Source organism: Symphalangus syndactylus, chromosome 20 (assembly GCF_028878055.3).
Source record: "Symphalangus syndactylus isolate Jambi chromosome 20, NHGRI_mSymSyn1-v2.1_pri, whole genome shotgun sequence".
In the NCBI taxonomy this organism is placed as follows: Eukaryota; Metazoa; Chordata; class Mammalia; order Primates; family Hylobatidae; genus Symphalangus; species Symphalangus syndactylus.
This window is the reverse complement of record NC_072442.2, coordinates 16,569,282-16,589,493: the sequence shown is the minus strand read 5'-3', so window position 1 is coordinate 16,589,493 and position 20,212 is coordinate 16,569,282. Positions and strand designations below refer to the sequence as shown.

General features: G+C 54.9%; 1 protein-coding gene across 1 annotated transcript; it reads left to right on the top strand.

Annotated features, from left to right (window-relative positions):
* The first annotated feature begins 1,627 nt into the window (after positions 1-1,627).
* Positions 1,628-16,626, top strand: LOC129470215 (TBC1 domain family member 3G-like). Its single transcript, XM_063628514.1, has 18 exons — positions 1,628-2,077; positions 4,557-4,681; positions 5,989-6,172; positions 6,975-7,128; positions 7,406-7,475; positions 7,638-7,720; positions 8,830-9,052; positions 9,524-9,604; positions 10,057-10,164; positions 10,497-10,606; positions 11,862-11,910; positions 12,436-12,556; positions 13,271-13,365; positions 13,751-13,822; positions 14,286-14,385; positions 14,755-14,907; positions 15,890-16,328; positions 16,369-16,626. The coding sequence occupies exons 5-18, from the start codon at positions 7,407-7,409 to the stop codon at positions 16,478-16,480; spliced, it is 1,815 nt and encodes a 604-aa protein (XP_063484584.1). The 5' UTR covers positions 1,628-2,077; positions 4,557-4,681; positions 5,989-6,172; positions 6,975-7,128; position 7,406; the 3' UTR covers positions 16,481-16,626.
* The last annotated feature ends 3,586 nt before the right edge of the window (positions 16,627-20,212 follow it).

The following is a 20,212-nucleotide window of genomic DNA, read 5'->3' as shown; positions in this document are numbered from 1 at the left end:
CCAGGCAGCGCAGAGCGGAGAGAGCTGCGTGGGGCCACACTCACTCGCACTCACACCGGCGGGCACGCTGGCCTGGGACCCCGTGCGCGCACTCCCTCGGGACAAGCGGGGAGCCAGCAGGACAGGGACCTGCAGAACGCACACTCACTCACACGTTCCTACGGGTGCCAGCACATGCTGGGCTCCGTTTGCTCTCACAGGACACACGCAGGTGTGCAAGGACAATGCAAGTGCACGCACACGTGTGCAGACACGTAGTGGAAGCATCCACTGGCTCACACCTGTAGGACACACACACACACAAACATGCACACATACAGAGTTGGTCGAGGATGCTGTAACACAGTACACCCCCAATGCACGCGCGCACACACACACGCACACGTGATCAAGGGCACCCAGGGCAGAATCTTCCATACCCCCAAGGACCCCTAACAAGACGCACAAACATGCACCCATAGAAGTAATCAGGGGACCCTGGGCACAACTCCCTCCTTCCCCATCTACCAGGACACGGAGTCACACTCCTAGGCCTGTGTGGACAGGCTGCCTACACACGGGCAGGACATGTACATGCTCAACTGTACAAGGACACTGAGGGCACAGTCTGCGCACACATATTCTCAGGTCACATAAACACAGCACTCTGTAACCTGGAGTCAGTCCCTCACTTGGTCAGTGAGTGGGCTGAAGCACCCACTGGGACAGGGTGGCTGAGAACCAGGACAGGGCCTGGTCAGGAGGGGTGGAGGGCAGGGCCTGGGAAGTGAGTGATGCAATGAGGTTGGGCATCATTGCATTGGTACCACCCCCCCACCCAACCACCCACTCCAGGCCTCCCACATAATCGGGTCACTAAACAAATCCCAGAGGGCCCGGCCCCAGCTGTTGCCTGGCTTTCCAGAAACAACTCGGTTGGGAATGGCTGCTGCTTGGACAGGTCTGTCCCCAGAAAGCCCTGGGCATGGATGGAGTCGTGTCTACCCTCTGCTTTCCACTGACACATTTATCTACCAACATTCTGTCCAAGTCTCCTCTTCGGAGCGCTCACCAGAATCACCCTTAACGGAGAGTCACAGGGAGAAGACGTCCACCCACGCGTGAGGAGACAGGCCTGGAACAGAGCCCTCCTGCACAGCCTCAGAAGGGACCCACCCTGCTGACATCTTGATCTTGGACTCATGGCCTTTAGTACTGCGAGACAGTAACATTGTGTTGTTGAAGGTGCCCAGTCTGTGGTACTGTAAACCAGCCCTAGGAAGCTAACACAGCCTGTTAGCCCACAGATGGTGGAGAGATGGAATGCTCCATGCAGCTCCAGGCTTACTGTCTACAGCTCCCAAAGTGTGCTACGGGACCCTTGGGTGGGTGAGGTATGCAAGGTAATTTGGGATGGTTCGAGGTGAAGAATTTCAATTGACATAATATGTATTTATCTTGCTGGGTAAATGAGGGATCCCCAACTGTTAGGAACCAGGCTACACAGCAGGAGGTGAGCAGCCAGCCAGTGAGCAAAGCTTCATCTGTAGAAACGGCCACTTCTGCCGGGCACGGTGGCTCACGCTTGTAATCCCAGCACTTTGGGAGGCCGAGGCGGGCGGATCACGAAGTCAGGAGATCGAGACCACGGTGAAACCCCGTCTCTACTAAAAATACAAAAAAAAAAAATTAGCCAGGCGTGGTGGCGGGCGCCTGTAGTCCTAGCTACTCGGAGAGGCTGAGGCAGGAGAATGGTGTGAACCCGGGAGGCGGAGCTTGCAGTGAGCCGAGATTGCACCACTGCACTCCAGCCTGGGCGACAGAACAAGACTCCGTCTAAAAAAAAAAAAAAAAGAAACAGCCACTTCCCATCCTTCGCATTACCACATGAGCTCTGCCTCCCGTCAGACGAGCAGTGCGGTTAGATTCTCATAGGAGCATGAACCCTACTGTGAACTGCACATGCCAGGGATCTAGATTGCGTGCTCCTTATGAGAACCTAATGCCTGATGATCTGTGACTGTCTCTCATCACCCCCAGATGGAACCATGTAGTTGCAGGAAAACAAGCTCAGGGCTCCCACTGAGTCTATATTATGGTGAGTTGTGTAATTAGTTAATTATATATTACAGTGAAATAATAATAGAAATGAAGCACATAATAAATGTAATGGGCTTGAATCATCTCCGCATCATCGCTTCCCCTTCTCCCGGGTCCGTGGAAGAGTTGTCTTCAAGAAAACTGGTCTCAGGTAGCAAAAAAGGTTGGGAACCGCTGGTGTAAATGCTTCAAGGAATAGTTAAGCAGCTTAAGGTTTACATGCTACAAAAAATACAGGTTTAAATGCTAGTAAAAATGGGTGCAAATGAAAACACTCTCTTGCTGAGGTCCAAGGAATCTTAAGCATTCTATCAGAAAGACTTGCAGTTTGGAGCTGCAGCTGCCCTCCCACATCATGTCCACTGTGACCCCTGCAACACACAAACACGCACACACACACATGCACACACACGCACAAGCTGTGCTTCATGCCCTCACTAGGGTGGCCTGGGAGGGAATGCGTGGGGTTTTTTTTGTTTTGTTTTTGTTTTTTTTTTTTGAGATGGAGTTTCACTCTAGTTGCCCAGGCTGGAGTGCAATGGCGCAATCTCAGCTCTCTGCAACTTCCGCCTTCTGGGTTCAAGCAATTCTCCTGCCTCAGCCTCCCGAGTAGCTGGGATTACAGGCATGTGCCACCATACCCGGGTAATTTTGTATTTTTGGTAGAGATGGGGTTTCTCCATGTTGGTCAGGCTGGTCTCGAACTCCCGATCTCAGGTGATCCACCCGCCTCAGCCTTCTAAAGTGCTGGGATTACAGGTGTGAGTCACCGCGCCCAGCCGGGAATGCATGCTTTTAGGAGAAACGAAGACAACTCAGGCCCCTCATTCTCCTGGTGTTTGCACAAGTGCCTTCTCCGTAAACCATGCTTCAGTCTCTTTGTTAGTTCTCCTTCTTACTGAAAGAGAGAAGCAGAGCCCCAGCCTGTACCCAGCTGCTTAGGGCCCAAGCCAAGTGCGCAAGTTTCCTGGGGAGCCTAGTGAGTGGAAGGCACTGCAGACCCTCCCCAAAAGAAGCGTCGGTTTTTTTGTTTTTTTTTTTTTGAGACGGAGTCTCGCTCTGTCGCCCAGGCTGGAGTGCAGTGGCGCGATCTCGGCTCACTGCAAGCTCCGCCTCGCGGGTTCACGCCATTCTCCTGCCTCAGCCTCTCCGAGTAGCTGGGACTACAGGCACCCGCCACCACGCCCGGCTAATTTTTTTTTTGTATTTTTAGTAGAGACGGGGTTTCACCGTGGTCTCGATCTCCTGACCTCGTGATCCGCCCGCCTCGGCCTCCCAAAGTGCTGGGATTACAAGCGTGAGCCACCGCGCCCGGCAGAAGCGTCAGTTTTTGATGGATGCTTGAGCCCAGGAAGGCAATAGACAAGACATCAAGGTTCACCGGAAGAGACAACAAAAATGCAGTGAGGAAGGGCAGTAGTCAAAGGTTTTATGCTCCACGAGAAGGGGTTCTCAGGGCTCTAAGCAGCAGGCAGACTTTACTGCATGTGTGGTTAGGTGATGGCGACCTACAGTTTTCACTGGGAACTGGGATCAAGAGTAACTCGACCTCCTAGTCATGCACGTGTCTCTCTGTTTCTTCGCGTTTTCTGTCTCTCTTCCCATCTCTCTTCCTCTCTCTCATTCCCTTCTCCTCATCCCTCTTTCTCTCTCCTTTTCCAGTTCTCTCTCCCTCCTCATCTCGCTGCACGCCACTGTTCAGGCTCCTGGGGCTCCACGTGGATGGGCGGACACGGGGCTCCTAGGCTAATTCTCACGGCAAGGGCACAGGGCTGCAGGACCTTGGTCCCCCACCTCCCAGAACCCTCAATGAGAGGTGTGGGGTGTGCCATGCTCTCCTGGGTGGGTACCACACTCTCCAGGAAGCAGAAACTGCAGGACAAAGCTGGCGCAAGTGACATGCCCGCGTGGCTGCCAGCTTCCATCTTGGGATCTGCTGAGGCCAAAGCAGAGGACACCTGCCCAGGACCCACCCTGCACCAGGGTGGGGGTAGGGGTGGGCTTGGGGGTGGGAAGGGCGATGGGAGCAGCCACTGCAAAGCAGTCCCTGGCTGGCTTCCTGCCCTGCACCCTGTCATGCAAGGCCTCTCCTCCCACCCCCACCCCTGCCCCTCACCACCTCTACCCCTAGGCTGTCCAGATCCAGGCTCCAGAAGTCTCCCAGGATCCAAGAACTAAGGGCAACCACTGGGCTCCGCAGCCCCCAGTCCATGAGTCAGCCTCCCCTCTGCATGCTGACAAACCTTGGCTGTCACTTATCCTCCACCCCAAACCAGCCCCAGCCCCAGCCCCATCCTGCTGCAGGCCTGTTGGCTGCTGGAGAGGCCGGGCTCCTTTCCTCTCCCCGAGCCTGCCTGATATGCTTTCTGGATCCTGGAGAAAACTGACCCACTATTCTCATGCTGGTGCAACTTCTTTCAAGACCTCAAAAAGCTGTACCTTTTGAGCCAGTCTTTTTTCTTGTCTCCACTTGCTAGGGCTGTCATTGGGACAGTCCTAGAGGGTCGTGCCAATGGATGAGTGGATGGATGGACAGTAGTCCAGGGATGATGTCCCTGTCTGTCCTGAACCCGGCCCTTCCTCCAATGAGAAGTCTTCCTGAGTGAGTATATACAGTCATCCCTTGGTATCCATGGAGGATTAGTTCTAGGGTCCCCGGGAATGCCAAAATCCATGGATGCTCAAGTCTCTGATATAACATGACGTAGTACTTACGTATAAGCTATGCACATCCTCCCGTATACATTAGACCATTACTAGATTATTTATGATATGTAATACAATGCAGATGCTACATAAATGGTTGTGATACTGTATTCTTTAGAGAATGATGACAAGAACAAAGTCTGCACATGTTCAATAGAAACATAACCATCCAATTTATTTTCTGAATATTTTCCATCTGCTGTCGCTGAATCTACAGATGCAGAGCTCCTGGTTACGAGAACCAAGCGTGCTTTGAGAGTAGGGTGGGTGAGGTTGCTAATGAGTACAGGGGAGCAGGTGTTGATCAGGAGGGCCCTGCACTGGGGCATCTGGACGTCCTGCCTCAGGACTTGAGACTCCAGTTGGATGGCACAGGCAGACTCAGCCCAGGTCACAGCCCTCCCCTTGCAGGTTCATCTTATCCCGAGCTCTTTCCGGCCCCTGGAATTTGGCATCCCCTAGGCCCTGGGTGGAAGGACAGATGAGCCAGGTTTTAGATAACATGTCTAGAAGAGTGAGCCCCTACTGTGTGCCCGGCACTTTCCCCACAGGATCCTCTAGCTAGAATAGCCAAGGGTCATGGGGAGAAATGCCCAGTTAAAATGTCAGAAATGAAAAAGCGATACCATTAGAGACGCTAAAAAGACCATTAGGTAATAGTATTAGCATTTGTATTCTGAGATCCAACAGCAGCAGTCACTTCCCTCCACCCCTATGTGTATCCCAGGACCACCCTGGGCGGGGAGGGCTGAGGTTAGGGAGCACCCACGGATGCTCTGATGCCGGCCCTGGGCCTCGGGGGTGACAGTGATGAGCAACTGGGTGCACACATGAGTGGGGCAGCCGGGCCTCGCCAGAGAAGCAACACACACATGCACAGACGTGTTTACCCACGTACGCGTGTGCACGCACGTGCACAAACACATTGCAGGCAGGCATGTTGACGCCTCAGGCAGCGGAGGACCCTGACTCTGGGCCCTGCTGACCCGGGCAAGGCCCCATTGTGATGCGTGCCATGACCTCAGAATGCCACTGGTGCTTAGCACCTATCCGCTGTCCGGCCTGCCTCTGTGTTCTACGGCAGTTACTCACAGGCAGTGGTGTTTGTGAGCAGCAGTTTTCTGGTTTTCTCCCTGAGAGGCATACATAACCCAGGCCAGCTGATCAGAATCAGGTGAGTGTGACCTGCTCTCTTCCCTCCAGGCTGACTTGGGGACAGTGGCTATGGTACGGGCGGTGTTGGCCTCTGGGCAGCTACTGACGAGGAGGGTCATCCCTAAGCACTCAAAGGAACCCCTTCTACACTGCCTGTGTAGATGATTTTCTCTTTCGTCCTCACGGTGGCTTCATAGAGTGGGTGCTGTTCCCGAATGTACCCATTCGACAGGTGAGACGTCTGGGGTCAGAGAGACGATAGCCGGCCCGAAAATCCAGACATGACCCTGGGTTTTGCTCTCAGCCCTGCTGTGTGCCGTGCTAGACTTCAGGCCTCAACCCTGTGACCTCCCTGCTCGAGATCCCAAATCTGCCCAGATTTCCGATCCCGATGGGGCAGAGCCTGGCCCTGGCAGAGACACTGGGATGGATCCACTGTGGGTGGGGAGGAGGGAAGGGTCCTCAGAACACACCTGGGGCCTAAGCTGGGTCCTGATGGTCACTGTGGGACCCACTGGACACACACGGTCCCTTGTCTGGGAGTGGCATGGGGAGCCTTCTGCCCTTGGGCAGTTGTGGAAAGTGAAGGAGACCTGGAGGGCTGGCTGAGGGGAGACTATCTTCCCTTGTGTTCAAAGGGGTCCAGGCACTGAGCTTCTCCCCAAGTATTTCTTATTCTGCCTGGCCTTGCTTTCCTTTTGCCCTGAGTACTCTCAGGAGGGACAGTCCATCTAGATGTTCTCCAGGAGCAAGGACCCACTGTTCTTCATCAGTGACCCAGGAAAATGAAGACCCTCCTATAGGGACAGCTCAGAATGGTGGAGTCCACAGTCCCTCCCCGAGAGATGTGGTTTCCATGAGCGCAGTGGCTGCTTTGGAGACAGTAGATCATTTTCATCCCCAAAACCAAACACACTCCTGCTCAAATGGCGTTATTCCTAAAGCAGCTTCACTGGTTAGACCGAAGGGCCACAGTAGCCCAAGTGATGAGCGAGGTAGAACGGAGCAGTCAGGAGAGATCTTGTTCCCCATAGGAAACTGGGCATCTCTGTGGCCCTGAGTATCCCAGGAGGCTGATCGTACAGAGACCTCTGGTGCCTGACCCCAGTTCGCATCCACAACCCCGGAATAGCCCATCACAGGCCCTTCACCCTTGGCAGGTGGATACCATTCAACCTGCAGGGGCAGGTATGTGCCCATTTCATGGCATAAGGGGAAAACGGGATTCTCTGTCCAGGTCCCACTCTTCTCGAGTCCTTGGGAAGATGCTCACCCCTGCTTGCAGCTTCAGACTGCAAAGACTCATGGAGGTGTGGGTCACGGGGTTTGGCCCCTTTTTACCAGAGTGCAGTGGTGGAATGAAGGTTACACAACCAACCAGCATCTGGGAGCCTGGTGGGAGCGCTTCAGGTGTTCTCTGAAGCTGTCGGGTACCGTGTAACCTTTAGACAATTTTGTCTCACAGGATGGACGTGGAGGATGCGGATAGTTGGTGGGTGCAGGAGCGAGAGGACATCATCAGAAAATATGCAAAGGTACAGTTCGGTCTGCTTCTTGGAGGGAAGCCTCTTCCAGTGCGCCCTGGTCAAAGGGTCCTGGGTTCCCTAGGAGCACAGGGCAGGGACGGGTGGCCAATACCCCCAGGCCCTTGCACCCTTTACCTTGGACCCCTCACCAAGGCTCCCTCTGGGTTACAGGGGCACCGAGCTGGGCTGCCAGAGGACAAGGGGCCTGTGATTGTTGGGATCTACGGCAACATCGACGACTTTGGGATCGTTCAGTGAGTCCTCTGTGCTCCCCTCACCCCTAAAACATCTGTCTCAGCTCAGGGATGGGTTTGCTTTTAGAAAGGCCTTTCTGACACAGGACATGTCTCGCCAGCTCGGGTCAAGCTCCTTTCCAGGGTCAGAACTCCCCCCTGGCTCCCCTGCAGGTCCAACCCGAGGTTGTTGTTAGGCCAGAGGTGCAAGGCCCATCTAGGGAGCCGGTGGGAATGGAGACTGGGCTAGGTCAGGCCCCTGGGCTCTCAGCAGTTCTGTCGGCAAGTCAGCACAAGAGGAGCGGGGCAGCCTGAGGGTCTGGCCCTGTCTACCAGGAGACAACCCCAGTGAGATACAAGGGTTGTGGCCACAGGGTGAGGAGACACCTGGCCCAGCCTCGGGGCTGTTGTCCAGCAGGTCTCTCAGAGCCCACCTGCCCCTGTCCTCCCCCATTTCCCTAGAGCTACAGCCCTCACTGTCCCCATGGGGAAAGGGGAAAGGCGTGGGGACAGTCGGGGCTTTGGCCCTAAGAGAATGGGGGAGAAGATGGGCAGGGCCCCGCTCTGGGCATCTCAGGGTGAGGCTGGGGAGGCAGCAGGGCTTGTGGCTAAAGACCCTGGGTCTAGTGCTGGGAAGGGATCTGGGGCCAGGTAAGAGGAGCCCAGCCTGGAGCCCATCCCTCAGGGATCAGAGGATGGAGAGACAGCGGATCCCGGGGGACGTAGGGTGGGAGGGAGCTGATGAGCCGTGCCACTTCTGAAACGCAGGGTGTGTGGCTCAGATGCAGGGAGAGGCAGGTGGATGCTGGGAGGTCAGAGCCTGCAAGAGCCTTGGGGCTGTCAAGTGGGATGGGCCTCTGGTGCACCCAGAGTACACCAGGCAGGTCTCAGGGCAGGCTCCCTTGACCCTGGTGGGGTGATGTGGTCGATCCCTGAGGGATTCCTGTCAGGGCCCGGTCGCCCACCCTGGGCGGCCCCATCCCATCTCAGGGCTGACCTTTCTCAGCTCCAGCAGAAAGCACCACCTCGAGTCCAGGATGGGCAAGCCCCATTGTGCAGCCTGACCACCCCCCACGCCAGGGGCCCCGGTAACCCCGGCCAGGCTGTCCCTGCACTCCTTCTTCTCGCAGGTCCTGGCCCTCCTGGGAGTCAGCCCCACAGGAAGGCCCTTGTCCTCCCTTCCCTGTGCCTTCTCCCGGGCTGAGCCCTGAGCTGGGTAGGGACAGTGCCAGTCCTTTCTCGGGGTTGGCTCCCAGGCTGGGGCGGCTCCAGGCCCTGTGCAGGTCCTCAGCTCTGCCTGGGTTGCCTTACAGTGAGACGAAGCTGCCTCCTCTGACTGCGCGGGAGGCAAAGGTAAGAGCCTGATGCATGGAGGGGCTGATCCAGGGATATAGGGATTGGGCGGGTGGTCAGTGAGGCAGAGGAAGCAGCTGGCCTGGGCGGTGGCGGGTGAGGGCAACACTGTCACTGGGAGGGGAAGCAGAGACCTGACCCCAAGTTGACTTAACTTTGGCAGTTTGATAAAATTCCAAAGTGAGAACCACAGTCCTGGCTTGGGGGTGGCTGCCCGCTTGTGTCAGGAACCCACCTAGAGGCTGGGACCTAAGACTGGTGTGTCTGTGGCCTGAGGATGGCACATCCCGGGGTCCCAAAGCCAGCCCACTGGTGCTCATTTGCTCAAAGGCTGTCAGCCCTTAGGGTCTGCCCTTCCCTGGCTCCTTCCAGCTGGGTCCCACCAGGGCTCCAGAGCCCAAGACCCAGCATCCACGGGCAGCTCTGGGAAGCCCAGCAGCTCCACTAACTCCAACATTCCTCATTTGACAGCGAATTCGGCGGGAGACAATGAGAAACAGCAAGTGGCTGGAGATGCTGGGCAAATGGGAGACGTACAAGAACAGCGAAAAGGTAATGTGTGGAGGGAGAGGCCCGCAGAAGCACTCTCTGCAGAGACAGGGGACAGGCACCCATGGCTGTGGCCTGGCACCGTCAGCCTCTCAGAGGGCACGTGGCACACTGTCCTCACCCAGAGGACTGCAGGCCTGGTCGCCAGATTGCCTGCCTGTTCGTGCAAGCATCACCTTGCTGGGAGGGAATCTGAATCTAGGGCTGGGACCACCTGGAGCTGAAGGCTAGGGATGCCCTGGTGACCCGAAGGAAGAAAAAGGTTCAGATCAGAGTTTTGACTCTGAGTATCCATCCACTCTTTCAGTCCTGGGAAGGGAGACCCTGTCCCAGCTCGATCTCACCTCTACTGAGGAATCATGGGGCCAAAACCGACAATTCCCAGAATCCCCGGGCTCTGGTCCTCACTGGGGTCACCCCGTGGCCTGTAACACCAGACTGTTTTCTGCCCACAGCTCGTAGATCGCACATACAAGGGGATTCCCAGGAACATCCGGGGCCAGGCATGGTCAGTCCTCCTGAACATTCAGGAAATCAAATCAAAAAACCCCGGCAAATACAAGGTACACTCAGCCAGAGCACAACAAACGGGACAGGCCGTGTCAGGGGCCCAGGTCTCTAGCTGGAGGGAACATCAAACCCACCCTGGGGGGCATGGGGGAGGATGGTCAGATGCACATCCTGGGCATGGACGGTGGCATAGTCACCACAGACAAACTCGGCTCTGGTGACCCTCCCTGGCTTCAATAACAAGCCAAAAAGCAGCTTTCTGCAGAAGGAAACCTTCCTTCTTTCATTCCTTCCCGAAGTGCTGACTGTGGGCTGACTGCCATTTGGGGCAGGGAGTCTTCCATGTGTTCTGAGGCTGCTTCCTCCTCTTGGCCCTGCCCTGCAGCTCATGAAGGAGAAGGGCAAGAGGTCATCTGAATACATCCATCAGATCGACCAGGATGTTAGCAGGACTCTCCAGAACCATGTCTTCTTCTGGCATCGGTATGGAGCCAAGTAAGGCTACGGGAGCCACAGGGTCCTAGCGGAGATGGGGTGAATGAGAGGGATGGGGACTTCCCCGGAGCAGAAGCCAGGGTCACCCAGGAGGGATGACAGAGCCACCAAAAACTCTCCTGGCCCAGGGAGCAGCAGGCACCATGAACCGAGCACCTCCCTGGTTCCAAGCCCTGGGCCAGGCTGGAACATGTGGGGCCAGAGCCCAGGAGGATCCTGAGGAGACAGAAGACAGCAAAGAAAATCATGCACAATGGTGAAAGGTGCTCTCCCTGACCCACGGGGAAACGTGGTAGGACCTACGGGAGGGTGGCAGGATGGAGGGCCCATGAGCCTACCCAGATAACACTGACAGCACCAAACGCTGGGAGAATTATGGGTCCTGGAAACTCTCATCCAGGTCTGCTGGGAACATGACACGGCAAAGCCACGTTGGCAGCCAGTTGGGCAGTGGCTCAGAAAGCTCAATGGATTTGAACCAAGTGTCCCCAAGGTGTCACAGATATTGAACCCACTGTTTTGGAAACTGACATCCACATGAAACCTGCATGCCAGGTTCACTGCTTGATTCACCGTCACTCACACACCGAGCCTTCGGGGACGGCCTTCAACACGGGCATGGGGAGAGCAAGGCTGGTCCTCCCTTCAAACGGAAGACCCAGCGAGAAAAGGGAACGAGCCAGTGATGCCCGCACGGACGTGGGTGGATCCTAGATGCATTTTGCAAAGGGAAAGAAGCCAGACCCAATAAGCTACCACAGTAGCATTCCCATTCCTAGGCCATTCTGGAAAAGGCCAAACCACAGGGACTGAGAAGCAGTCTGGGTGGCCAGGGGCTGACGAATCGGGGAGAGGCTGGGTGCGTAGGGGCCACTCTGGAGACTTGGAGGATGAAGGAGTCACTCCAGGAGGGGCTGGAGCGGTGGCCGGGAGACTCCGCACATTGGTTTGGAACTGTGGAGGAACTGTACACCCAGAGACTGAACTGGCGTGTGTGCAAACTGAAAAAAAAAAAAAAAAAATCATTCAGAGTGAAAAGGATCGGTCAACGTACTGTACAACTGGGCTATTTGCATGTCACAGATGTGGCTTTTACTGAAACATTTCTTCTACAGTCTCAGGCCCTGAAGAGCTCACTGCTTTTCTGGTGAATCATCTGAACCTGAAATGGGATTTGTCATTAGGCTTTGTAGACAAAGTGAAACTAACAGCATCTGCACAAACCAAACCATAGCCCCCTTTCTCTGTTTCCTAGGCAGCGGGAACTCTTCTACATACTCCTGGCATATGCGGAGTATAACCCGGTGAGTATTCCCGGCAGTGAGGTTCCTGGGCCGTATTTCCATATTCACAGGAGTGGGTGTCTGGTGGGGGTGTCATTGCTTCTTTTAAAGTTGGTATTTGTGACCCACCAGGTTATAGGAGGTAGGATTCCAGCTCCCCGCTGGCATAAACCTCCAAGCAAGGGGGTGGTCTCAAGAGGTCAAGCTGAGACACAAAGGAGTTGGGGCCTGGACTCCTGGTGTCACCTGGGCCTGACCACCATTTCTCAGAACGAGAAATGACGCCCTCCTCCTGGGGCTGCCCCAAAGCCTGGGAGCTTGGCAGCGTCACACGCAGGATGGTGGTCTCAGGAGACATTTTGGACAAGGTGCTGAAGTGCCTGATGGACTTGGCTCTTGTCATGAAATGATTTTGCATCCTGAGGAAGCCTCTTCTTCAGAGGAAGCCTGTCCAGTCACCTCTGCCCTCTCCAATGACATGAGTCCTCCCAGGTGACCTCAGCCCTCCCAGCTGATGTCCTTCCATGGTGACTCTGGCTCTTGCAGGAGGTGGGCTACCACATGAACCTGAGCTGCATCGCCGCCTTGTTCCTCCTGTATCTGCCTGAGGAGGACGCATTCTGGGCACTGGTGCAGCTGCTGGCCAGTGAGAGGCACTCCCTGCAGGGTAGGTGAACAGCTGCCCCTGGGGCCTCACGCAGCCAGACCCGGGGACGGCCACCGTGGCCAGGTGATCTCGGCTTTCAGCCAAGGCACCCTCCTTGTGTCGCCGGCTCGTTGGGAGCCTTTAGGACGTCTCTGCTGAGGGTCCCACAGGAGTCCGCAGCTGGCACCCCACAGCCCAAGTCAGACACCTTTCAACCCCATCAGCAGAGGGCATCTCATCCTCCCCGTGGCCACCCTTTGTGTCCCGGAGCCACGCCGTCTGGCTCTGATTCTGTGCAGCTGACTCTCCCCTCCCTGAGAGTCCTCCTGCCCTCCAGCTGCCGGGGCTCCCGCTGCCCTTGGTGCACACGAATGGGCCGACCAAGCCCAGGTGGCAGCATCTCCCCATCCCGTGTCCCCTGGCCCGACCCCACTTCCAGGAGATGACCAGGAAGCCCAGTACCCACACTGTTCTGGCCGCCCTGTTGTGGCCTCAAAGTCAGGCTTGCCCCTTCTGCACCCTGGCCCAGGAGGCCTCCAGGGGAACCTCCAGCCAGGCTCCAGGGAATGTTCCCGCCCCACCTCCCCAGGGTAAAGGCCGCAAGGTGAGGTCACCAGATGGGAAGGTGGGATGCCTTGGGGTTTGGGGGCTTCTCAAGCTGCCCAGCTCTTCCCGCTGATGGCTCCACATCTTGGGGGAAGGCTCTGATTTCATGATGGGCTGGGGGCTTCTCAGGATTCCACAGCCCAAATGGCGGGACAGTCCAGGGGCTCCAAGACCATCGGGAGCATGTGGTACCCACGTCACAACCCAAGACCATGTGGCATCTGGTGAGTTTATGGTCCCCTCGGCTCTTCCCCAGAGGCCCTGCATCCCGTGGGGCTGGAGGAGCAGGGGGGCTGGAGCCCCTCGTGGGGCTGGTGACTGGCTGAGTCCCAGCCAGGGCCTGACCTGGGATGCCGGGTTCTCCATGGGCTGAGAGTTGGTTTCCTTTCCTGCCCTGGAGGAGACAGAGGCACAGGGATGGGGCCCCAGCTCCCGCAGAGCAGGGCAAAGGGCAGTGTGTCCACCGAGAGTGTGGGAAGGGGACGGTGTCGCGGGGAGCCCTGGACACTGCCCAGTGTTCTGCACTAGGCATAGGTTCTTCAGAGGCCCTGGAAGAGGGAGGTTTTTAGGGCAGCTCAGTGGCCTGAGCACCTCTGTTGCTCCCATCAGGACCAGGACATAGACGCTGGTCTATGCGGGCAGCATCTCTTGTTAGGCTGGATTCTCCGGACGTTAATGAAGGTAAGGTGGCATAGGGAGATCCTGGCTCAGGGGCCCTCGTTGCCCTGCAGTGCCCTGCTTCCTCAGTCCGGCAGTCTGGTTCACCCCCAGCCCACAGGAAGTTCAGGCGGGTCCCCGAAGGACACGCAAGCAAAACCCTCTGCCTAAGAGGGGTCATCCCAGGGCAATGGCTGGGGCTCAGGCCCAGCCTCATGGGCAGACTGGGCCAGGACCCGACTTGAGAGGGCTCAGGGAAGCCTCAAGCGCTGGGCAAGCCCCCCTCTCCAGGAGCCACATCTCCACTCATATGAGTGCCCCCCATGAGGAGCTGCAAGACCTTGCCTGACCCAGTGTCCTGGAGGGCCCAGGCGACGCTCATGGGGAAGGTCACGGACTCTGGGGACTGAAACCCCAATGGGCACAGCTCGAGCCACCAGCCCCAGCCTGGAAGGGCCAGGTTCTCCCACGCCTGCTGTCTCCACAGATCTCTCTCGGGCTGACCCTGCGCCTGTGGGACGTTTACCTGCTACAAGGAAAACAGGCATTGATGCACATGACCAGCATTGCGTTGGAGGTGCGGCAGAGTAAGTCTACGTGTGCCTAATGGGGCCTGGGGAGCCCTGGGGTCAGACCCCAGCTGGCCCGAGGGCAGCTTCCTCACACTGTCCTCACGATCCCCTGTTCTGGCTCAGAGGGAGGTCTGGCCAGGTGGGCCGGGAAGGGCACTGTGACACCGAGCCCATCCTCCACATGACCCAGATGAAAGTCAGGAGTGTGGCGGGCACTTCCCTGTCCAGGTCGCCCCCCAGTCACAGCCTCCTGTGCACATCTGGACCCCTGGGGTGGCCACAAAAGGATCCAGCACCACCCAGTGAGAGGCTGAAGTGGCCATGGGGTACGGGCTGGCCCCCTCCCAGGGAACTCTTCTGGCCTGATGTCCACCCTGTCCCTAGAGCACCTCAAGGAGACCTCCAGTTCTGGCCTGTGTGCTTGCTTTCGGAGCCGGTTGTGCTGTCACTGGGCCAGGGATGATGACACGGTGCTCAAGCACCTCAGGGCCTCTGTGAACAAACGAGCGAGGAAGCAAGCGGACCTGCCACCCCCAGGTGGGCTCCAGTGCCGTGTCCCCTCCCATGTCAACCCTCTGGGGCAGTCAACAGTGGGGGAGGGCCCGGAACCTGCAACCCTACTACCTGGGCCTTCCTCTTCACCTTTTCTTCCTCCTCTTCCTCCTGGACTCTAAGAAAGTACAGGAGGCCCACCGGTCCTCAGGACAGGCGCTCAGTGCCTGTGTACTGGACGTGTTGTGCACGCAGGAGGGGGATGTGGGCAAGACCCTCCCTCAAGCCCCCCCCCACTTTCCACGGTGTCTCGCTCTCCCCCTCACAGGGCCCTCAAAGTTACTAGAGGAGCCAGACCCATTTGTGGGAGACCCCGCCTCTCCCTGCAAGCACCCACAGCCTCAGAGAGCAGCAGAGGCCCCTCACTCCTGCACGCTCCTCCAAGGTTGCCAGGACAACAAGCCTTGAGCCAGGGAGACAAGGGAATTGGGGGTCCCTGACCCCCAGAGCATTCAGGGAGAGGGCACAGGCGGGACCCCGGGCCCAGAGCCAGAGCCAAGAATTGAGCCCGATGTGGGAAGAGTCAGTCCTGGCACGGACTGGGCAGCCCAGGAGGGCAGAGGGTGACCCATATCCGGGCCCAAAAACCCACTGCAGAGACGGGTCCCCATGTGAGGTGGCAAGGGGCTGGGTGACATCCAAGGACCCTCCCACCTGAGTTCTGACTGAGGGCCGTATCCCAGGCCCAACAACCCTGGGACGAATGTGTGTGGCAGGAAACCCACAGCCAGTCCCAACCCTGGGGGCAGTCCCAGGAGCCACCCGCCATGCCACGACAGCTTCCCCACGCCAGGCAGCACACACCCCTCCCTCTGGGATCAGCAGACTACAGGCTTGTCCTCAGTGTCAGGCCACGGGGGCCACACAGAGACCCCGAGGACTACAGAGACACAGGCAGGTGGGGCCCAGCCCGGAAAGGCCTGCATGGGCTCCCTGGAGACGCTGACCACGTCTGTTTTCCTTTCAGCCAAAGCCGAGCAAGGGTCCTCGGCACCCGGGCCTGTGCCGGCTTCACGTGGCGGGAAGACCTTCTGCAAGGGGGACAGGCAGGCCCCTCCAGGCCCACCAGCCCGGTTCCAGCGGCCCATTTGGTCAGCTTCCCCGCCACAGGCACCTCATTCTTCCACACCCGGTCCTGGTGGGGCTGTCCGGGAAGACACCTACCCTGTGGGCACTCGGGGTGTGCCCAGCCCGGCCCTGGCTCAGGGAGGACCTCAGGGTTCCTGGAGATTCCTGCAGTGGAACTCCATGCCCCGTCTCCCGACGGACCTGGATGTAGGGGGCCCTTGGTTCCCCCATTATGATTTCGAACAGAGCTGCTGGGTCCGTGCCATATCCCAGGAGGACCAGCTGGCCACCTGCTGGCAGGCTGAACATTCTGCCGAGAGAGTGAGATTGGTTTTCGCGGAACTGGACAATGTGGGCATGGACTTCCGGGCCCTGCAGTGCACCCAGCACTGATTCCAACCAGGACACCTCCTTCGCAGCTAGGGAAGAGGAGCAGTGCACTCCCACCTCAGGACCTTATTATTTAGTTAATAGGATTGTACTCATGTGACATTTCTCAATTTTTTTAAGAGATAAAGTCTCATGCTGTCACCCAGGCTGGAGTGCAGTGGTGCAATCATGGCTCACTGCTTCCTGGAACTCATGGGCTCCAGCAATCCTCCTGCCTCAGCCTCCTGACTAAGTGGGACTATAGGCACACGCCACCGTGCCTGGCTAATTTCTTTGACTTTTCTCTAGATACTGGGTCCACCCACGTTTCCCAGGCTGGTCTCAGACTTCTAGACTCAAGTGAAGCTGAACCTCCCGCCTCGACCTCTCAAATTGCTGGGATTACAGGTGTGAGCCACCACACCCGGCCTAAATTTCTTACGTGCCATGCTATTACAAAACGTCATTATGGGGGCAGCAGGATGGAAGGTGTAGGAGGACGCTGTAGTGCCTTTACAATATTTCTGTATATCTAAAATCATTTCAACAGGAAACATTTATTTCAAAATGTGAAGGTTTTGACGACACCATGAGCCTGCCTTTGTACTTTAAACTCATGGAAGGAGAACCACCTTCACGTTTTGAAATAAATGTTTCCTGTTGAAATGATTTTAGATATACAGAAATATTGTAAAGGCACTACAGTGTCCTCCTACACCTTCCATCCAACCTCCCCTCATAATGACGTTTTGTAGTAGCATGGCACATAAGAAATTTAGGCCGGGTGTGGTGGCTCACACCCGTAATCCCGGCAATTTGAGAGCTCGAGGTGGGAGGTTCAGGTTTACTTGAGTCTAGAAGTCTGAGACCAGCCTGGGAAACATAGGTGGACCCAGTCTCTAGAGAAAAGTCAAAGAAATTAGCCAGGCATGGTGGCGTGTGCCTATAGTCCCACCTAGTCAGGAGGCTGAGGCAGGAGGATTGCTGGAGCCCATGAGTTCCAGGAAGCAGTGAGCCATGATTGCACCACTGCACTCCAGCCTCAGTGACAGAGTGAGACTTTATCTCTTAAAAAAAGATTAAGAAGGGGGTACAATCATATTAACTAAATCCTATTAACTAAATAATAATGTGAACTACTATCTAAGGTTATGAAGATTAGAATTATCCCATTTTTGCCTAACTTCTCATACCTGTCCTAAGATCCCACCGGAGACTCACTCTCTGCCTTCAGCTCATGTCTCTTCAGCTTCCTCCACATGGTCCAGCAAACACACACCTGATGAGCTGATTGCTCATACACAAGGATAGACCTGTGGGCAGCGATTTTCAAATTTATACAGTAAATGAGTTTTCCATGGTGTTCCGGAGAGCACTCTTTGAGAGACACTTTGACAGTGGATCTAGGCCTCAATATCCATCAGCTGCTGTAGCTTGAATTTTGTTCGAGCTCAGTGAACACCTGCTCTGCCGGGTGCATGTGAAAGGGGCAAGGATGAGTAAGCTGCAGATAAAGAAGACAGGACACAGAGGGTCTGTCTAAGCTCTATCCCCCGCCTTCAGCACTGACGGATCCAATCCAACTCTTAGGCAATGGTGGCCACGTGCTGGGCCAGCCCCGGGCTCTGAGGATCTGACAGTGAGTGACGCAGAGCCAGGCCTTGCCCGTGGGGAGCTCTCCAGCATACATCTCCCTCTCCCCTCCCAGCGCCCTGCAAAGCAGGCGTCAATGCCATTGTTAATGCACAGAGGAGGAACCTGACTGTTAGAATAGATAGTAAATCCATTTAATAGTAATCATATTGTCCAGAAAGAATGAGGCATATTTATGTGACATGGGAAGATCCACAACTAATGTTAAATGGTAAAAGATATAAAATGTTATGCCCAATAAAATACTTTCTGTGAGAGAATATATGTTAATTTATGCAAGTGGCATCAATGCCATTGTTAATGCACAGAGGAGGAACCTGACTGTTAGAATAGATAGTAAATCCATTTAATAGTAATCATATCCAAAAAGAATGAGGCATATTTATGTGACATGGGAAGATCCACAACTAATGTTAAATGGTAAAAGATACAAAATGTTATGCCCAATAAAATACTTTCTGTGAGAGAATATGTGTTAATTTATGCAAGTGGCGCCAATGTGGAGGGTTTATGCTAATTTCATTATACCTCACAGACAGAGCTGGGCTCTCCCACTCATTATCTGTGTGGCCTAGGGTAAGTCGTTTAACTGCTGTAAGCCTCAGCTTCTTCATGTCAGGCAGTGATACTCTGACTACTCTGCAGGGTAACTCTTGAGATTTAAGCGTGATCATCTCAGAATATGCCTGGCAAACAGTAGGAGCTCAGAACTTGATGTTTTTTTCCTACAGCAACTGCTGTAGGGGATAGCAGCTAATGCAAGAGGTTGGTAAATCCTTATATATATCAAATATTGTAGAAACATAACTACATGCTCCTATTTTTTCAAACCCTCCCCTCACCCTTTTTTTTCCCCTGAGACAGAGTCTCGCTCTGTTGCCCAGGCTGGAGTGCAGTGGCGCCATCTCGGCTTGGCTCACTGCAACCTCTGACTCCTGGGTTCAAGCGATTCTTGTGCCTTAGTCTCCCAAGTAGCTGGGATTACAGGCATGTGCCACCAGGCCCAGGCAATTTTTTTGGTATTTTTAATAGAGACGGGGTTTCTCCATGTTGGCCAGGCGGGTCTCCAGCTCCTGGCCTCAAGTCATCTGCCTGTCTCGGCCCCCCAAAGTGCTGGGTCAAACCTCTTATACCCAGTAAAACAGCCTCACTGGGTCAATGGATATCATGTGGCTGCCTAACATTTTTACTTTATAAAAGGTCTTCCTGAAGCCATTTGAAAGTATGAACAGGGCCACAGGTTTGCATGAGCCTTGTCAGTGGACCTCCAGGATGAAGACCAAAGTAATTGTGCAATTTCTAGTGGAATAATTGACACTTAAGATCTTATTTATTTATCAAAAGACTGCTGTGAGGTATGAATTCTTAACCCCAATTTGCAGAAACTGAGACTTTGCCTGACACCACAGAGCTAGGAAAAAGTGGGCATAAGATCCTCACCAAGTCTCACTTCCAAAGGAAGTTTTGAAAAGAAACCTCCTTGCTACCTGCCAAATCTCTGTAGAGCCAGCAGCCATGTTCACACATCAAACAGGACAATGACAATAGCACCAGGAATAGCTACTCCTGGTCAGATGCCCTCATGAGCTCAACTCCACAGGATGGGGACACCAGGCCTTGCCTAGGGGAAAGGAAGGGGGTTTGTAGGGGAAGCCCAGCCAGCCAAGCAACCAGAGATGGGAAAAACCCATTGAGAAGAACTTGCTTCCTGTAGCTGGGCTTTGCAAAACACAGGAAAAGATGAGTCTGCACAGACAGAAATGGTCTAGAATGGCTGAATGTTTCATGTAGAAATTTTATTTTATGATTAATACACTTGTGCCATTTCTTAGAATCATTTGCTTGTTTAATTCTAGTCTATCAAGTGATACTTTTGTTGATATTTAGTGGCTCCTCAGTTAATTTCTGTGGGATTTTTGGTTATATTTAACAAGGAAAATAATATGAAATGTCTAAGAAAAAAAGAAACAAAGCCAATTATTCCTGAGAATGTTTAAATTTATTAAAGTACCCTTGTTAGTATAGAACCTACATTTCATAATAGAAAACCTTGGACTTGCCAGTGGTAGCTGCTGGAATGAGGTGTTTGTCCAGTACATCCAGAACGTCGCCACAGATTAACTTTAGCTCAGTCTCAACCTGAAAAAATAAAAGTAAATTTAAAAAAAATCAGATCGTTGAAGTCTAGAAATTCTATAAA